Consider the following 20413-nt stretch of genomic DNA (forward strand, 5'->3'; position numbering starts at 1 on the left):
TCTCTTTAGAGGGGCTCTCAAGGAAGCATTGACATTCTAAAATGACAAATAAAAGCACTGTGAAAGGAATGCGATGAACTTGATAATATTTTGCTTTAAAAAGGCTCCTGTTTATCGGCCCACTGTGAAATATCACACACTGGAGCATCTTTGAACATTTATCAAAAACAAGGAACGCTTCTCTGCAACAAATGGAAACAAATAAGTTACTGTCAGAGAGAGTTTAGATGTGTAGTATGCTTCAAGCTATCAGTGATGGAAAGAGAACTGTTCAACTGGTCATGATAGTTAGGGTGGGCTTTTCCTTTAAATGTGAATCATCATTGAAAACAACACTCAAACTACTTTACTGTCGCATTTAAATGACCTAAAACACTTCAGATCCCTTCAATGATTACTGCATATTGTAAAACAGTAACCTGGCTTGACTTCTTGCGACTGCAGATAGTAAGGCACTGATTTTATAACAGCCAGTAACAAAGGGTCATGGGATTTTTACTGCTGGAGATGAATTACAAGTTGCCATGAATGAGTCTCTCCCATTGCTCTGCTAAAACACAGGCAGCACTCTTGCCCAGAGACAGAGAGAGGGAGGGAGAGAGGAAGAGAGAGAGAGGAAGAGACGGCACTTACAGCATACAGAAAGAGGTAGAGAAAGAGTTTAAGAGGAGAGAGCGTGAAGAGGCTGAGTGTGACAGCACCGAATGAGAGGAGGAGGAGGGACCGAGTGGCAGGGACAAGGGAGGGAGAAGCCGAGAGGGGGACGGGCCGAGAGTGAGTGAGGGGAGGGAGCATCAGAACCAGGGAAAGTAGATGAGAGAGAGAGAGAGAGAGAGAGAGAGAGGGAAACTGAGGGAGTCAGGAGAAGAGAGGAGAGCAGAAGAAAAAGAGAGCAAATAAAAAAAGGAGGACAGCTCAGCAAATCAGCCCAGTAGCATTCCTCTCACAGCTGCAGTGATCCAGGCTGGGAGGGGAAGTTTAGCTCACCAGAAGAGAAAGAAAATACAAGAAATTGCATATTTTGTTGGTTTTTTTTGTTTTCCTCTGGGTGAAGAAATCAGAGGACTCCCTGGAGAGGAAAGAGAACAAGAAGAAAGTGGAATCAGAGAGCTTCTGCAGCCTCAGTGTGCCCTGCAGGGGAAGATGGATTCAGACTCCGGAGAGCAGAGTGACGGAGACCTCTCTCCAGGTAAGCCTTATCAAGCCTCAAGACCATTCCTGCAAGTACCAAATCAGTTTTCTGTAGCGTTGTGGTAAATCAAACGGGATATTTATCCTCAACGGTAGTGTATTAGTTTATCTAGAGGATCGGTTAGTTCTTTCCAGCATTTTCATCAAGTACTGGACCCTCAATGTAGCCTGCACACCACGACTGTACCTCAGTCAACTCCATTTCTTTCACAATGCAGATTTCAAGTATGACACAATTTTAAGAGAACTTTAAGAGTCTGACAATTTATTTAGTGCCTACAGCTCACTCTTGAGATGTATGACAGGCAAGCCGCTGTGAGCTCTGATGCATGCACACACTGACGCTGGTCAGCGGCAGAGCCTTGTTGAGTGTGTGGATGAAAGCCGGCTCCGTCACCACCAGGAACAGGCAAGCTCCGACACGTGCAGCCAGTTTGTTCATCAACACATCCAGTTACAGAGAGAGCACAGCCTCCCCGAACGCTGGTCTACTTCTACTTCTACTACTTCTTCTTCTTCTTCTTCTCACACTTACTGGAAGTTGTGTGTTTTTGTTTCATAAATAAATTCAGCTGAAGACGTTTCACGGCGTTAGGAAAAAAGATTTATAGGACCAAACATTAAAAACGCAGGTATACACAAACACTCCTTTAAGTTTAGTGCCTCTAACTGAATATTTCCCAGCATTCCGTGCCTGTTGGCATTTTGCTTTTGAACGGGAGATGAAACAGCCCTCCGGAGATAAGTTTGAGTTCAAAGATCATGAATCAACTGTGTCTCCAGGAGGTTTTCATAACACGGCGCATCATACTGGATCAGTCAAATATATGCTGTATACGCTGTATGTTATCTATATATGAAACTTTCCCTCTTTGCTTTTTTACATTCAGATTGATGCTTTAATGACTTTTTGTGCTATTAGAAAACTATTCGCGCCCTAAAATTGATTTTCCATTAGGCACATGTATTGACTATCCCTGGATACAATCAGCAGATCCGCTATAGGTGTCAAATGATGGACATGTAATTTTCCAGAGCATTACTCTGGATCACGTAGTGATCGTGTAATAATGTGGACGATGGTGTGCCTATTTTCCTGTTTATTTGATGGAGGGGAGCTTTGTATGTTAATGATGTTCTGTTGAACTCTGACCATCTGTCTGTCCATCTGGCCCAGTGTCTGTCTGTCTTTTGGTCCATTTGCAAAGGGAGAGGAGCCTTAATATGAGAGCCAGAGCATTTTAGTCTGTATCATTGGCTGATTTCTGACAGTTCAAGGATAAAACATCAACCCAGACCCTCTTATGAAGCTAGGATCGGTGCGGCGTGGCCAAGCCGATCTGTGGAGACGGAGGCTTTATCCATTTCACTTTCATGTGAAGTGATACACCGTTTTGCAGAGGCTGGGCCAGAAGTAAATCACAAGAACACATTTCATTTTTCAACAGATGCTGTGTCTTTGTAATGAAAGATCATAAATTGATTGTACAATTTTCTTTTTGGCCAAAAAACAATGTTACACGTGTAGAAAATTGAAGGTGATGCGAGTTCAAAAGCAGAATGACATTATTGCCAGTTGAGAGAAAGCGAGAGTCTGAGTCACTCAAAATGCATCATGCTTAGTGGCCGTGCTGCAGTTTTTACTCTTCAGCCTGTTGTCAGTGAGAAAAAAACTGGTATGGCTCACTTTATAAGGTCAGCTGTTCCAACGCAACCTGAGAAAAAGTATTTTGAAAACAGTCATATTTTGAAAGCGTTGCTGTACACAAACATGACCCTTATTCCTGAATAAGTGAGTGATGAGGGATGTGCGATTGATCTATGCTTTTAATATGTATTCTGGCACAAAACCTCAACAGTGTAAATATTGAGGTATTTTGTTTCAGGTGGCTGTGACCCTTCGGGCTTCTCCTCTGCCCTTGAGATGTTAATGGTTATTGTAAGAGTGTTGGAGTTCTTAAATTCACCCTCAGATATACCTCTTATAAGCAATTAGTGGTGTTTGGTACGTTCCCAGGATATCACATGCAGTTATAACAACTTTCCCTCAACCAATCTTGGATTTTTATTCTTCAGTTCTACACTTCCCACAGTGCACTCTGAAAAACCCCAGAGGACGTGCCTGACCTTGGTCCAATCAGCTGCAGGTTATGTCTCAGAAGGTCATGTTTTCAACTTGTTCTGCGTTCAAAAGGTGATGAGAACATTGTTGCTAGGTGACTGAAAGATAGATAGATCGATAGATAGATAGATCGATAGATTGATAGATTGATAGATGTTTAAGGGGAGACTAGTGTGTTTTTTTTATGACAGGCCATCTTGTGAGAATCAGGATCTGGACTCTAGAGTGAGACAGAGTCATTAGATAGGGCAAAAATACCAGCCACAATACACAGGGGCTCAGCTGTAACTACTCTGAAAGACATACCCTTTAGGCCTTACACACAAAACACTCACGCGCCCACACACACACACAAAGGCTCACATTTTTTCCCATAATCATCCAGTCATGCAATGAGCACGCCACTGACCATACCAATACCCACAAAGTGACTCATCCAGCAGTCCCGTCCTTCCTTCCTGTGGTGGAGCAGAGATGACCACACCTAATCATGAATCAGATCGAAGCTGTCTGTCAACACACCTGTTCTGCTGGGGGAGCCCACATCGCACAGTGGGAGCGCAGCAGAAATTAGACAGTTGCACTTCCAGACACTCCTGCATTCTGGTTTGAGTTATTGTTTAGTTGTTTTATTTGTCTGACATTATGTTGTTGAATAATCAGCCCACGGTCTAGTTTTGGCTGATTCATCATGGCGATGCGACTCACTATAACACCATAACCCAATCTACCATCTGCAGAGCTATTTCCAGTCATTGGTGTTTACTTCAAATTTTCTATGGAAGCAGCACTTGTCGAGAAAGAGAAGCAGTTTGGCTGTTGTAATGACAGCTGTGAGATTCCAAAGGGCATGAGGGCTGTTGCTGTGGTTCTATTATAAACACAAAAACTGCAGATGTTGTTTGATGACACAACTGAAATTTAATCTTCGGTCAGGTGATCTGCAAGCATTCGCACATTCACACACTAACAAACTCTTCAGCTCCATTGCCCTTCGTAATTGCCACTAATCCACACTTCCACAAACACTTCAAAGATCTTTGGAAAAGATCCCTGCTGCATTAGACCAAGCCAGGAGCACCCAGCAATCAGAGGAGAGCTTCTGCCTCATGATTGCCATGTTGGCAGACTGGCCACATGCTTTACACATGAGAGACAGACAGAGTGGGCCAGCCCTGCATACACTGTAACACTGGAATCCACAGACGTATGCACACGTGCACACACACACAACACACACACACACACACACACACACACACACACACACACACACACACACACACACACACAGAGCCTGAAAAAATACCCGCACTCCTCCTGCTCATTCCCTTCGTCTTGTGCTCCGGCAACACATGCATCCCTGGTTTTTTTTTTCTTCCTCCGCCTTTAATCTGGCCCACAGATGGAGAGTGCTCACTGCACCCCAGACCTCCACACACACACACACACACACACACACACACACACACACACACACACACTCGACACCAGGAGCTGGTTCTGGAAAATTGTAACATGAACTGAGAAAAAAAAAAAGAAAACAGGAGTGAGGCTGTAAGTGGAAAAGACGACTCAGGAGAAAGTGCTTTTTCCTCTAGCTGCAGCGAAAGACAAATCCTAAAACTCCCAGGTCCCTGACCGGTGTGTGAGTGTGTGATTTTCCCTTGTATGCCCATGCATGCGCTGACAAAATAATACTGTGGCATTTCATAGTGTTTGTGGGACATTTGGGGAGAGGATTGTTTCCCCACGGCTGAGCCATTACTGAAACATGAAATTAGACCACAGAGGCATTTTGACAAGGCCTCATAGACACACACTCAGGAGGAGGAGAGGGCTGTGGTTTCACTGGAAGGCCAGTCGGAGCAAAGCAAACAGTCACTAGTGGCGCCTTGTGTGAGAGGCGAGCTGTTTGAGGGAGGACAGTGTGTGTTAAGGAAATGCTGAAATGGCTTCAGTGCTGCATTGAGCCTGCACAGGTATCTAGGTCTGGGAATCCTGTACATAGGAGCTGTGGTGTGTGTGTGTGTGTGTGTGTGTGTGTGTGTGTGTGTGTGTGTGTGTGAGTGTGTGTGTGTGTGTGTGTGTGTGTGTGTGTGCGTGTGTGTGTGTGTGTGTGTGTGTGTGTGTGTGTGTGTGCGTGTGCGTTTTGCGTCCAGTGTCTGGTTTCAGCGTAGACTTTACGGTTCACAAATGTTTTTATCATTAGTGCCAATAAAAAGTCTGATGTATTTGTGGAAGCCACTGCAGTCTGAGTTTGTCTTGCCTACCTTCTCCTAATATAGCTTGACCATACAGATCATATCAAGTTAAAGGGAGACTTTATCTCTCCCGCTTGCTTATAATGGCAGCGAAACAAGCAACGGAAAACGAGGCAGAGTGGGAGGCACAACTGAACTGAACTAACTGTTCTGATTATAGCATTATCAGTTTGTGGTAGGAAAAAGTAGAATACCCACGTATTGTAGCTGTATGTCACATTAAGCTGCATTTAGTGTACCTTTAAAACTATTTGCCTCTGGGAGGTAGAACAGGCAGAAGTACCAAATGTGGTAATCGCATTTGTGGGTTTAGACATTTCATGGGTAATTGTGGCAACAGAGGGAAACTAAAATTCCACACACTGTTATTGTCAAAGGGTAGAGTTGAATTAACTCATGGAAGGATTAGGTTTGGGCAGCTAGTGGAGAGGGTTAAGTCAAAAGAAGGAATGCACTAAACGTCAGAAACAAATCTACAAATGTGTGTGTGTGTGTTTATGTGAGTGTGTGTGAACCACAGTTATTTCCTGGTCATTAGTTAGCGGTGGGTTGGCAGCCGAGGGAGCAGCAGCACTTTGGCTTTACACTAAAGCGTGTCATGCACAGTGAGGACCTTCAAGGCCAAAGCTCAAAGTCTAACCAGTTTAATCACTTAAATCAAAGCAAGAGCAACCTTTTAATTGAGGTAGCATTGACAGCAAAAAGCCCTCCCTACTGACCTGGCTAAACTTTGGTACGACAACATTTTTTAACTTCATGGTCTGTCTTCATTGAGGGAGTATTTCATCTGTCTCCTTGAAAAGATGTAACATTTACAACCTTGTAGAATTTGAACACCTTCTCATTTGAAAATAAAATGCTCTCATTTTACCAAGATTTAAATGTTCAGTGTGCAGGATTTAGGAGGATCTCTCAGCAAAAATTAAAAATAACATTCATAATCATGTTTTTAGTACTGTATAATCACCTGAAACCAAGAGTCGTTGTGTCTTCGTTAGCTTAGAATCTGCCTTTTTGTATCTTCGTAGAGAGCGGGTCCTCTTAATCGGAGTCCACCATGTTGCCATGTTTCTCCAATAGCCCAGAAAAGACAAACTAGGGCTTTTCGCATTTTTACGCTGCAGTGGTGGCTTTAATTCGGTGGCTCGAATGCACTGATGGGGAGACAAAGAAGAAGAAGAAGAAGAAGAGGAATGCCATTTTGTTTTGTGCTAAATGGAGAACCATATTTATTATTTGGCACAAGAAAAAACAAAGGAGCGTGAATCCTTTGGCCACCGTAACTTCTCCACACACTTGAAAAGGGAGGGACAATCTGCAGTCTTAACACTAGATGCCACTAATTCTTATACACTGGTACATTAAGTCCTAACTAAATCTCTGCTTTCTAGAAAACACACATGTGTCCGTCCAGCACCCTCTGCCCTACCACTATTACAGCTGTTTGTGGGCTAACTGCAGCAGCTTGATTCGACCATGGACCCCTGATTATGTGGTGCTGGTGATGTTTAATTTACTATGTTTTTGGGCTAAATTTCTCTAAAAAGCCACTTAAAACAGAATTTTTAAATAAATAGCAATATCACATAGCTTTTGTGACTGAACTGCGTGCAGTATTTATGAGTAAAGTTATTTGGGCTGGGTTTGGTCTGAGTTCATTTACTCAAGTACTGTGTTTAATATATGCGTACTTAACTTGGGTATTTACATTTTAAGCTACTTTACACTTCCCTCCACTACATTTCACCTGGAAATGTGGTATACTTTATACCCCACTACATTTAACTGACAGCTGCTTTTCAGATTCAGACTTCAAACACAGAAAACGTGAATTTCAACAGTGATATACTAATATAGGGTTGAACTACCAAATAGTAATGTAAATATAAAATATGGTTGTTAAAACCATAGCTACACCAGCCTCAACATTACAGTAATCACAGTAATCTTATAGTCATGATAGTTGGATAATATAGTATATGATACAGTATCATTACAGCGTCAGGGGCCATTCTGCTGCCTAATGAGTACTTTTCAACTTTTGATACCTTAAATAGTTTTTGTTGCCAAAGTAAAATTAGATTTTACATGCACAGTAACATGTTTTAGTTTTTCATGATAGCGACCCTCTGTGAGAAAACCCACAGCATTATGGAGGCTGGTGGTAAAGAGGGTAGCCAGAGCAGGGGGCAGGGCGTCATGTCTATATAAGGACAATGACAAACTGAGCTTCTTGTGATTCGAAGCTTCCCAGTGCCTCACTTTTACGTAAACTCAGTTAAAGTGGGTGAACTAGTAAACAAACCTGGAGGCCAGAGTTATGGGGAAAGCTGGCAAGGCCTGGATGATTGTGCATGCAAGTATTTGTATGTGTGTGTGTGTGTGTGTGTGAGTGTTGGTCTTGTGCGTGCACATGTGTGTCTCTTTGTAAACGATGCCACTGCATGCTGAGACTTGGCCGAGGTCTATGAGAGGAGCGACTCACCCAGGGCCGGAAAACACTTACTTCCTTGCCACTCACGCTCGGCTCAGTGTAGATCTGGTGAGAAATGGACAGAGAGGAAGAGATAGACAAAAAGAGACGAGAGCTGGATGAATGTAAGACAAAGACTCGCGCCACAGCTAGCTCTTAATGCAGCTGCAGATGATGTAATAGGGAACGGGGGTGAGAAGACGTTTTGGATGTTGCGTCTGACACAAACGGACTTTGACAGGAACTAAAAAAATCAAAACATGGACATATGATTTCTCTTCACTTCCTTTAACACCCCTACTTCCTCCATGCCTATTTCCATCACTCCTCCGCAAACAAAGTGACACATCTGCACACATTCAGAATGATTGCGGCTGTATATTTACATTTCATTTCTGTGCTAAGTATTTAAGAGTATTTTTCAAGGACATATATTCTCTTTCCCCGTTGCTACTTTCTCCCACTCACTTACATTAATCTTGACTGAATGGTGTGAAATGAAAATGTACATATTGCCAGCTCTGCCCTCCCTCTTCCTACCGTCTTGGTTCCTCTTCTGTAAATCGCCTAGTTTCTTTATTTCAGATGGAAAATGTTAAGGGAACTGTCTGTCTGGGTCTGATGCCAGATAAACTAAGGAAAGCCCCAACTTTTATCCTCCCCTGTTTTTTATTAGGCCCCAGTCCCACAGTCTATCATTATAGTCCACATACAAACACACACGCCCACACGTTTGAACCAACCATTCTATAAATAAAGGTGCCACCGTTTTAGGAATCATATATTTCCGTGGTGGTTATCGAAATGTTTTTTAAATTTGCATTTCCCAGAGATCACATCAATCAAACAGCATGTTTTTACATGCTTTTTACATGATGCATCCAGTTTCCAGCACACTGCTGTTGTTGATGACAAAACTGACAGCAGACAGAAGCAAATCTGTTATTTATTCATGCAGAAATGTTCAGTATTTTTGCCCACCTTGACCTTGTGGCAGAGTAGTTTTCCAGAGAAGCTCCCAGAGGAGGGAAGCAGAGAGGGGAGACAGCCTGCAGCAAGTTCCCATGCCCGCTTAACCATCTAACTGTGGCCTGGCTCTTTACTAGCTAAACAATAGGAACCGTCAGCAAACCACAGCTGGTGAAGACATTAGCTCTACAGCAGTGGAGAGGTCAAATGGCGTGGATGTCACAGGGCCTTGCAGTCCACACTGTGCCTTAGCAGAATGTCCTAGATACCACTTCTCAGTCTCCGCGGACCTTCTCCCTGCTCTTCATAACAAGGAGTGACTGTGATGAAAGCGAATGGCGGTGCCAAAGGTGGAGGTCAAATCGCTGATATCTTGCTCTCTCTCTCTCGCTGCCTCACCCTCTTTATCCCATCCCATTCCTTGTGACAGGCGATCAAGCCAGCGGCACATTAATCAATCAGACATCTCCTGCCACTGCCTCATTTCGCCTCATCCCTCTGGTTCAGCTCTTCAGAGACATGGCCATTAAAACTAAGAGACAGAGAGAGACAAAGAAAGAGATGAGGGATGGAGCATTAAATAAGGCCGTGCGGCAGCCAAAAGCAATCTGTTCTTGTGTCCCTCCTGACTCAGAGAGGCTCCTAAGTGCTTTTCCCTGGACTGTTAGTCACAATAGAGACTCACACATAGACACACATAGGCCACACACACACATAGACCGTTCCCAGGATAAACACACTTGTAGTTTCAAGCACTGTCTAGACCTGTATATCATATCTCTCCATAACAGTTAGATTAAGATAAATCAATTTAATGTTAATGTGAAACACTTCTAACAGGTTTGTTATTATGCATTGGTCAGTAATGCTGAGTCAAACCTTGTTTTGCTGCCCTTCGCCAAGAATCCTGACCAATGGTTAGAGAATATGCTACAAAGTAGTCGCCTAATTATCATAGTTCATGTTCATTTGTTTGTAATGTTTCAGGTTTTTTTTTTCCAGAAGCTCTTCAACGATCCAACAAGCACTTTCTTTGTCTTAAGTTAGTCACCCCCTACAGATTTCCACTAAATAGTTTTATGGCGCAGTCAAACCAGCTGACCAAAGACTGTGCATATGGAAAAAAATCTTTATGTGTAGTCTTTACGCCTGACCTCAATATATAGAACATTATGGGCTTGTTTTTTGTTTTTTTAGGACGCAACAAAAAGCCTGATCATAATTTTTGCATTTTTCACTAACAATCCGCTAATCACATATATGCAACTATTGTATAACGTTAAATAATGTCCGCTGAAAATATACAATAAAATGTCGACATGAACTATCAACACGTGTAGAACCAGCTCTTCTGATTCAATAATGAATTGTTAAGGCAGATATCAATGTGTGTGTGAGTGTGTGCAATGTGTGCTTAAAGAAAAACAGGTTTCATACAAAAGTTTTGTTATTCAATAATTGTCACTAACAGGTCAGTGCTTATATAGTGGAAAGTACATGAAGGCATTACTGTTTCTAACCTACTTCAAACATATGTTTAGCTGTGATACAGGGCTAGCTGCAGCCATTTGGTATTCATCAATAGGAAAAATCATCATAAAATTCACACAGAAAGTGCTAATAAAAAGTGACTCATAGCCATAATCTGACCATTTGTTGCATTTTTAACAGCAAAATGAATGAAGCACTTAATATTATTATTTTGACTAACATCCATTTGTTTTGTTTCTTTGTTGTTTTGGCACTTTAATTTTTTCCCTTCATTTCTTTCATTACTTTCTTCAGGGCCTCACACCATCCACATCCCCAATTTGCGTAATAAAAACCGGGTTAAAGCAGAGACAGGTAACACCTGCACAAACCATTAGCAGCACAAAAAAAACCAACAACATGACATCCATTTATCTCGTCAAATGTTTTACACAAAGTTAGCAGCATGCCTTGGGGACCTGTGAGGAGAATAAATCTGCACTTCCTGCCCTTACACTTCTGGTAAAGTACGAGTTAACTTTAATCTGTACATTTCAGTTCCAGCCACACACAGAGACACGCAGATGATCCATATCTACGAGAGAGAATGAACTTTAAACTCTGTAACCCCACTTCACATAAATGAGAGTCATTAAGGTATTAAAAAAAGAGTTATTTATTAACCCTAAAGGTCTACATGCCTCTCTACATCCTGAGCAGCTGTTAATAGCACTGTGAATGACCTCTTTCAGCAACAGAGTGCCCTTTGGAAGCTGGCTCACAGTCAGATTTTATACATCATGAATAATGCACATCAGTGCACTAACCACCGTGTCTCACCCTCTTCAGTCAGTAGAAACCATATCTTTCTCTGTGTTTATCAACCCCTGTTACTTTCATCTAGATACAAACACACGCATGCATTACAACAGAGAGTGAGCAGAGGTGGTATGTTTGAGTCATCTTCTGATTAGAGCTGTGGGAGTCAAAAATATGCCAATATGGAGCTTTTGCAGGCCAAGAGTAAGAGGAGAGACATGAAATAACAAAAAAAGCCTCAATTTATTCCGCCGCCTGGTTACTTCTGCAGCTCCTTCCTTGTGTATGTAGGCCTGCATCGTGATGTGTCTTTACACACTGTTTACTATATGTCTGTGTGCATTGCGTGAGTGCGTGGATCTGTGGAAGTGAATCTCCAAAGTAAAAGTGACAAACGCAAAGCCTCCAACCCAGAGAGTGACAGTGGAAAATAAACACCTCTCCCCTCCTGCTCCACTAGTCAAGCTCTGGTAGCAGCTGGCACAACACACCATCCTCTGCTCCCCACTCCAGTCCACTGGCCTCTCAGGCTTGCTTAACACCAACCCTGCAGGCTATTAAAAACCCCTTTACTGTTGCTGAATGACCCGCTCTATTGTTTTCCTCAAGCCTTGTAAATGCAGCCAGAGAGAGTCTGCAAAGACTCCTTATTAGAACCTAAAAGCGGATGAAAAGGCCAAGGCAAAAGAAGTGGAAGTCAAGCTGTCACCCCTGTTTACTCCTCCTGCACAAAGAGCATTTTCCCTGACATTTTCTTAGTATTGATGCATTGTTAATGCTGTGTTTGTACTCTTTGAAATGGCAGCACTGATAGGTGACAGACTTTATTACTGAGGACTTGTTGCCACAGTATAAACAGACAAGATGGTGGACTTGAAAGTGTGTCTTGCATATGAGATATGAATGCATGCAGCTACTGCAGAAGTCCAATTTTACAGCACACAGGAGGCACAAAGGGATCAGCACTGCACTGCTGTTCCCCTTATAAAAAGGAAAATATCTGAAAAGTTAACAGTCTGGAAAATGATTGTCCGTTTTAGCATTTACAGGGTGTAAAGAATGGCCTGGCAACCACTCATTTCAAAGAGGCACATATTGGATGATTGAATGTTCAGTTATGAAATACATTACTGCCTACGAATGGAAAATAGGTTGCACGTGGACAGTAAATGTACAGCAGCGAATTTGGGGATGATTATAACTGGGCCACAAGGAAGCTTTACAGCACTAAATAGCTTTTTTTTTTTGCTGCTCACCAAAACCACTACTAACCTCAGCAACATTCCCTGCTTGGCTTTTTGAACTGATAATGTTTAGAGGAAGGAGCGACAGGTGCAGTCGTGAGTAAGACAAATAGGTATTTTTTCTCTTCTTTCTTCCTTTGTCTCTTTTTGGCTGTCATACATTCATCCTATGTGACCTTTGCAGGATGATTGGGCAGGAGCACCTGCGTCTGTGGTGCGCATATGTATCTATGTCTATCTGGAAAAATAAATAGGTTCAGCACCTGTGCAGAGTGTGACCTGCTCATGTCCAATACTAAAAATGACCCTGTTGTCACTGGCAACCCCAAACTGAGAAGCACTAATCAAGCTTTGGGTTTCATGTGTATGTCTTGCCCAATGTCAGAACCCAGGAATTGGTTCCAGCCACATGACCTGTAAGGATAAATGATATAGACAATGGATGGATGTAATTTTGCATTTTTAGACATTGCATCTTTAGATACTTGAATTTTAATAATAATCTCCTAGTGGCTAGACACAGAGCAGTTGAGTTATTACTTTCAATATCTTTTATACTTATTGTAAATAAGCAGTATTTTGTCTAAATTGTGGTTGAAATTAATGACCGACTGTATTCTATTCATTTTGAATTTGTTTTTTCTGCTGTCGAGACATGAAGGCCAATAGCCAGCGAAAGATACACTCACACAGATTCACACACACTCACACAGTTGCCTCAGTCAGACGTGTGTGTTCTGCAGTGTTCCGGCAGATAAGCCCACAAGTGCCTCCAGCGTTGACTCAGTAAAGGCCAATCGGCTCGTCAGTGTTAGCTGCTGGTCCCGCTAATGGCTCATTCCTCTGGTTACTCTGGAACGAGACCAACACAAGCCTCGGGACCCCGTCTCACAGCCCAGCTGCCTGGCACGCTGCAGAAAATGTCCAGATTAGCAAGACGGTTCATCCAGTGCTGAGATTTATCGCTTTACTCAAATAACAAATCTGCCATAGAAATCTTGGATTAGTTTTCGAGATAATGAACTGTAGTGATGTGCCCGTCACTGCCATGGCACACTGAGGTTTTACCAGATGGTATTTCAAATCACTGATTGGCATCTCAACTGTCTCAAAGACCAATAAAATTCTAAGATCAATATAGAGTATTGCATTAGTAAAAACAGAACGCTGAATACACACTTGCATTAGCTGACCAGCTGGTTTATTCATGCTGCACCATCACTACTACTTCCAATCATATTCGTGCAGGTTGCTGCATGGGCATTATAACCGGACAGTCTATTGTCTCATGCCAAAATATTAGCCTGTGCTGCTCCCTCCACCACCCCCCATGTCTCTGGTAATATTTAACTAAGATTTAATTTTTCATGACGCTAACATATAATGGGTGTCAGTGTGTGAACAAAATGGACACAACTAAACTGATGTTCACATTCAACAAGTGGAAAGGCCTTAAGCTGGTTCTGTACACTGAAGGACTGATGAGAGTCAGCAGGTAGAGATGAGAGTGAACAACTAAACAGGTAGATGTGGTCCGATGGCACTTTGGTGGACAAGCGGAGGATGGGATGTTGTGAAGACCAGAAACACAGCCAAGAAGATAGACTCAAACGCTCGACATGAGGCAAACAGATGGTAAAAAGGTGCAGTTCTCTGTTGTACAAGGACAACAAAGACAAGGCACCAACAAACAGACACGATCAAAAATACTTACAACAAATACCACCTGGCTTGACTCAAAAACTCTCAACAAGATGCAAATACTGATTTGGATCGCTGGAACACAAGGCATAAGATGATCTGGCACAGGACAGGGGAAGACGCAGACAATATATACACCAAGGAAGTAAGCACAGGTGGAAACAATCAGGGCGGGGCAGATAATCACAGGAGCAGGAAACACACAAGGGCAGGACGTCAAGGGGCCTGAAACGAGCGGGAGAAGTTGAACCCCACAATAAAACAGGACATACATGCACACACATGAACAAACTTTGACAAACTTGATGAGACCTAACACAGGTTGGGAAAGTTCCTCAGAAATGCGCGGGCCAGGATGAAATGACAAGAGGCTAGAGGCAGGGACGGAGGAGCAGACTGAGCAAAATAGAAACTGAAGGAGCCGTCATGACAACGTGTTAATTAGTGAGCTTTAGTGGTGCTGGCAGGCATGTTTTGTTGTTTTGTCTTCAGCTACGCTAAGCTGAATGCTCATCCAGTAATAATTTACTGGAAATGTATCTTATCTTATCTGTCTTATTATTTTTTTGTTTTTCATCCATTTTCAGAGGCAGTGGGGTTAGCACACAGCTGCTGCAATACACCACATAATAGCCAGGCACATGAAAAAGCTGTTTTTCTGCATTAATGTGAATACACCATAACTCTTCACCAGAAAGTGGATAAACATATTTACCAAAATGTCAAACTCTTACTTCAAGGGGGTATTAGTTTTCTAGCAGAATCCTTGTTGCCGCTCAATTTCTTCTGATCGTTCAGTCAGTGTCTCTGACTGAAATGAAAATAAATCAGTCCAGATGGCTATTTTTTGCAGGGTACCACCTTTAGCAGAGCAGGTTTGGCTGGTCTCCATGTTCCACACTGGATGTATGTTCTGATGCAGCGCAGCAGAAACTGTTGACTCAGCGCTCTAAAAACATCAGGCGGAACAAAGAGAGACTGTCTAGTCAACAGCCACGGCCAGAGAGCAGCAAGCACCTTACTAATCCTGATGTTAAAAGTAAACTTCACCAACTCCCAAAACACACTTATGTAACCACTTTGATGGACAGTCGGCTCCCACAGCTGGCTCGACATCGGCAGAGAACTCTCGTTCAGTAACGTGGTCCCGCACTTTATACAGAATACCCACTTCATTTTGTGAAGAGTTTACATCGGAGGACAAGTGATGGAGAGAAAATAATGAGCAGGCAGGAGAGAAAGTGTGAAAGCAGGAGAGAGTTGAGTAGCAGGAAAAACAGTCTTCTGGACGTCTCTCCAGCGACAGCTTGGGCTCTTCTCTAACTCATTCTGACACTCTGGTTCATGCATGTCACTCATCCCAGCCTCTGGGTGACAGGCTGTATGTGATTGTGTGAGAGAGCTCGGACTACTCAGTGTCTCCATGTGCACTCTTCATAATCATCTACCCTCACTTACTGTATGTGCTAAAATCTCTAGCCAGACTCTGAATCACCCACCTCCTTCCCCAGCACTCTGACTCACACCTTAAACAGCCTCATGTCCATTCTTCACAGTAATTTTTTTTCCACGCACTCCTTCATTTTTGCTTACATTCTTTGTCACTCTGGGATGTGCAAACAAACTCGAGACAGGGGTCAAGGCAAATGAGTCGATAGCCACCTGCTGGTCCTCAGAAACAGGCTCCAGGCTGTGTGGTAGGGGGTGGCGGAAGAATAATTAGTCTACTTTTAACTTTGGACTAAAAACAGAAACATCAAATCTGTTTCTTCTCTTTTCCGTTAAGAGTTAAACTTTTCTGTGATGATTGCAGATGTTGGCTATTTCATTGCATAGAAGAGAAGTTCGTTTAGGAAGCAACTGGTCACACATACTAGTAGGATCCAAATCCAAATAGCGTGCACAACCATTGGCCTGACAAGGCCGGCTTTATGGAGCAAGCTGTCACCTTTATCAGTGTGCCAGGGTTTCAGAAATCTATCCAGTTGGGTTTCTGAATATCAGACGCTCAGTGGAACAAAGAGCTGCTTCAGAGAAACAGGAAATAACAGTGACAAAGAGAGCCTGTTGATGAGAGGCACAGATCTGCCTAATGAAAACCACAGTTAAATGTCTGGGTGTTGCTATTCAAATTTAATGGAAATGGATAGCATAGTACCGTGGTGAAACTTATCTATTCATCAAATAGTTTACATTTGGTATCTTTAACAGTCAGTCCTCACAGACTGACTGTTGAAAGTCTAGGATTTGTATATTGGAGGCTACTCTTAGTCAGTGCACAGAACAACTTATATGATGTCCAATAATGTATTTGTTTTTAATGTGCACATACTTTTTGATTACTTTCTGCCACACGGAAAATTGTCACCTAACTTTGCAATTCCTCTTAAATCTAGAGAGAGTTCTGTCTCGTCGGCCGTGTTTCCATCTGCAGCAGGCAGCTGTTTCCAGGGAAAAAAAGCTTTGATAATCCCACTGTTCATTACCTGCCCAGCACTAAAAGGTAGACAGACAAACGTAACAACTAGCTGTAGGTCAAAGTGAAGAAACTGAAGCATTTAGCAGCTAAAGGAGTTGGTAGAGACCAAAACAGAGCAAGAGGAAGAGTGAATATTGGACTGATGTAAGATCAACATAATAACGACACGTCTCACACTCTTAAGTGAAGTTGTTATTCTACTATTCATTCTTTTCACCAATGTCTGTTTAATACGGTGGGTGTTAATTTAACTCAAATAAACACTGGGAAGGTTGATTTTAACACTTTTGAAGTTTACAACAACTGTCTCTCTGCAGGTTTGACATTGTCATACTCACCCACTCCACTCCAACATACAACAGGCCTCACCCCCACTCTCATGAAGTTGCACAAAGGAACATCAGTAGATCAAATCCAATGTATTGGGAAATGACTGTAGACAAAGACATTTGCCTGATTAGTTGTAAATGTCATAGTGGGCTAATTATATGTACATGAAATGTCATTTAGCTTCAGACCAACAAATGAAATGTCACCTCTGCACGGTCACATGAAATGCCACGGATAGGATTTCTCCCAATTGTTGTGCAGCATTCAACCTCTTGTGTGTGTGTGTGTGTGTGTGTGTGTGTGTGTGTATGTGTGTGTTTGAAGAACACATTAACGCACACACAGATAGGGTGACGGTGTGAATTTAACACGGTCACATAGCTGTCTGTTTAGATAAAATTATAATGACAACAAAGCAGGTGTTCCTCTTTGAATATGGGCTCATCTGTTATTCTGTGCTCCACTGGGCAATAACACCCCCATACACCCCCACCCCCCCTCTCCTCTCTCTCTCTCTCTCTCTCCGGACGTACATGTGGAGGAAGACGAGGCGGATAACGTGCCCAGGGAACAGGAGGAAAAAGTGATCCCTCTTTCCTGGGCTTTAATCATAATAGGAGCTATCTGGTGTGTAATTTGTAACTGGGTGGCACCTAAATAAAACCCCTTTCTGTCCTCCCACTCCTCACATTCACGCAGACGTATGTTAAGCTGCTGGCATCACTGTATGAGGACACAGGCAGCCTTTGATGTTCTCTTGTAAGATAAATTGCGACTGCAATGGGACATGACATAAAATTGTGATCAATTTGGACTTTTAGAGAGACAGTGTGCAAAGAGGTTCTTATCGGTGTACAGCTGTTTGATGTTATCCAGAGCAGATTCCTCCCATAGTCAGCCAACCACACCAGTGGCAGCTCCAGGAAGGACGCCGCCCTGCCTTGAATGTGGCCGGTCACCTCAGCTTTCGCTTGTTCAGACTGGGTTCTGTATTGAGTTACTTTTGCAACTTTATTTTTCAAATCTATATTCCCCCTCAAAGTACAGTGTAGTTTCTTTGTCAAAGAAAACTTTTAATCAGCGGCATTTCTGTAAATCCAAGTTTGGATTTAGCCCTTGTTCATGCCAAAACAACTGAATCATCCACGAGCAGTTTGCATCAGTGCTGTCCCTTCATATTTGCTGAGAATATTGCTGTCAGACTTTTTCTAGCACACAGAGTTCATTATGCAACAACAAAGTATTGTCAGTGAAAACAGGAGAAAGGAAGGACCCAGATTTTTATCACAATGGGTCGACAGAGTTGCAAAAGTCTGTTCGTCCAGATGGAAGTCAGCAGTTATATGTAAACATACAGTACTGACATCTGAGGGCGGTGGTTAAAGATCATAATAACAACAGGAAGGATGATCAAAAGATGAAACATGAGAGATGTACTGTAGAAGTGCTGAATCTTTTTCCAATATTCAGTGTACTGTGTTTTTGAAGGGAAAAAAACTGCATTTGTGTATTTAATTTCACTTAAAGGCACAGTACACTATCTGTTAATCTGTTGATTTATCTAATGTCCTTTGAAAAGTACCAGAGTTACAAATTTGCTTTCAATCAAAGATGATTCCCTTTTTGTTTTAAAGTGTTTTTCCCAATCAGTGCATTATACACAAAACCTGGATCCACTCGTACAAATGGACAAAATCTGTCGAGGTGGAGCAGGGCAAAGTTCTCGGTGTTCACAACCTGCCCAGCGACAAATGACAGACAAAGTTATCGACTAGCTGGTGAACATAGTGGAGCATTTCGTAGCTGAAGAGCCACAAATTTCCCTCAGAAGTTGGTGGAGACCAAAACAAAGCTGAAAGGAGTGTGAAAATTGACTTACATTAATCAGGTGGACATGACTGACTCCAAATGAATGCTAATGTTGTTCCGTGTCTGCTTGATGTGTGAAGAGGCGACTGTTTGCAAACACATTTGTTATATCATCTTCACAAGGTGATAATATGTCTGTGTTGTGTTTCGGCTTGTTCTGCTGCTCCCAAGTAGTCAAACCTATTAATAGGTCCACTGTTTCGATGTATCAGTGCATGACAAGCTGCTGCTTCAGCAGGATCATGATTCTACACGATTTTTGGTCTTTAGAAAAACTAGAGAGAAGATTTCTGACCTTCATGACTAAGCCCAAACCACCTGTTTTTCTCTTTTCTCTCCTCACAGGACAGGAGAGCTTTAACTCACGCTCCCTGGCACTGCAGGCCCAAAAGAAGATTTTGAGCAAAATGGCGACCATGGTGGTCGCCAACATGCTGACCGATGACACCAGCAGCGAGATCTTGGATGAGCTGTACAAGACGAGCCGGGAGTTCACCAAAAGCAAGAAGGAGGCCCACAAGATTATCAAGGACGTCATTAAGATCGCCCTGAAGATCGGCATCTTGTACCGCAACCACCAATTCAGCCCAGACGAGCTGGACACAGTGGAGCGCTTCAAGAAGAAGATGAACCAGGCGGCCATGACGGCAGTGTCGTTCTACGAGGTGGAGTACACCTTTGACAGGAATATTCTGTCAGAGCTCTTGCTGGAGTGCAGGGACCTGCTTCACGCCCTGGTCGAGCAGCACCTGACCGCGCGCTCTCATGCACGCATCGATCACGTTTTCAACCATTTTGCCCACGGCGATTTCCTGGCCGAGCTGTACGGGGACGGAGAGGAGTACAGACTCTCTCTGAGGAAGATCTGCAATGGCATCAACAAACTGCTGGACGAAGGAACGCTTTAACCACCTGACCTCTTTCACCTCTAGCTTTTTCTCCTCTTGCTCCTTCTCTCGCTGGTCTATCCTGCCTCCTTCTATTTCCTTCCCACTTGCTCACCTCTGACCGCTCACATGCTCTACCTTCTTTTTGCTCTCGTCTTCCTTTTTCTTCTTCATCCATTCCCATGAAGCTAGTTGTAACATCCTGCTGCTGTGGTTCGATGAGGGAAATTTTTAGACTGTCTTTCCACTCAGTGGATCATTGCTGCACACTGGGACAGCCTGTATCACATTGTATGCATTATAGCGTTCCAAGTCATTCCCTTCATGTGCAAAAGTGTACTGTACCAATGGCCAAAAAGCATAAATTAGGTATATTTGGATAATCAGTGGTAGTAATATGTCTCTTTTTGTGTGTGCGTGTGTGTGTGTGTGTGTTTGTGTGTGTGTGTGCATACATGTGTTTGTATGGAATTTGCTTGAATAGCGTGTTTGTATATAAGACCAACTATGACATGGTGTGTCTATTATGTATCTGTGTCAATCTTCTCTACAAGGGTGTAACACTTGTCTTTTATTAAAGATTTCTTGTAAACAT

General features: G+C 42.8%; 1 protein-coding gene across 1 annotated transcript; it reads left to right on the forward strand.

Moving 5' to 3' along the window:
- The first annotated feature begins 863 nt into the window (after positions 1–863).
- On the forward strand, positions 864–20413 carry tnfaip8l3 (tumor necrosis factor, alpha-induced protein 8-like 3). Its single transcript, XM_070836259.1, has 2 exons — positions 864–1189; positions 19277–20413. The coding sequence occupies exons 1-2, from the start codon at positions 1144–1146 to the stop codon at positions 19837–19839; spliced, it is 609 nt and encodes a 202-aa protein (XP_070692360.1). The 5' UTR covers positions 864–1143; the 3' UTR covers positions 19840–20413.

Source organism: Pempheris klunzingeri, chromosome 1, assembly GCF_042242105.1.
Source record: "Pempheris klunzingeri isolate RE-2024b chromosome 1, fPemKlu1.hap1, whole genome shotgun sequence".
NCBI classification, from domain to species: domain Eukaryota; kingdom Metazoa; phylum Chordata; class Actinopteri; order Acropomatiformes; family Pempheridae; genus Pempheris; species Pempheris klunzingeri.

What these genes read in the sequence shown, in the direction of transcription:
- tnfaip8l3 (XM_070836259.1), top strand. Translation starts at nt 1,144, where the DNA reads ATGGATTCAGACTCCGGAGAGCAGAGTGACGGAGACCTCTCTCCAG. An exon ending in TGACGGAGACCTCTCTCCAG is followed by an intron (nt 1,190 to 19,276) that starts GTAAGCCTTATC and finishes CTCTCCTCACAG; the next exon opens with GACAGGAGAGCTTTAACTCA.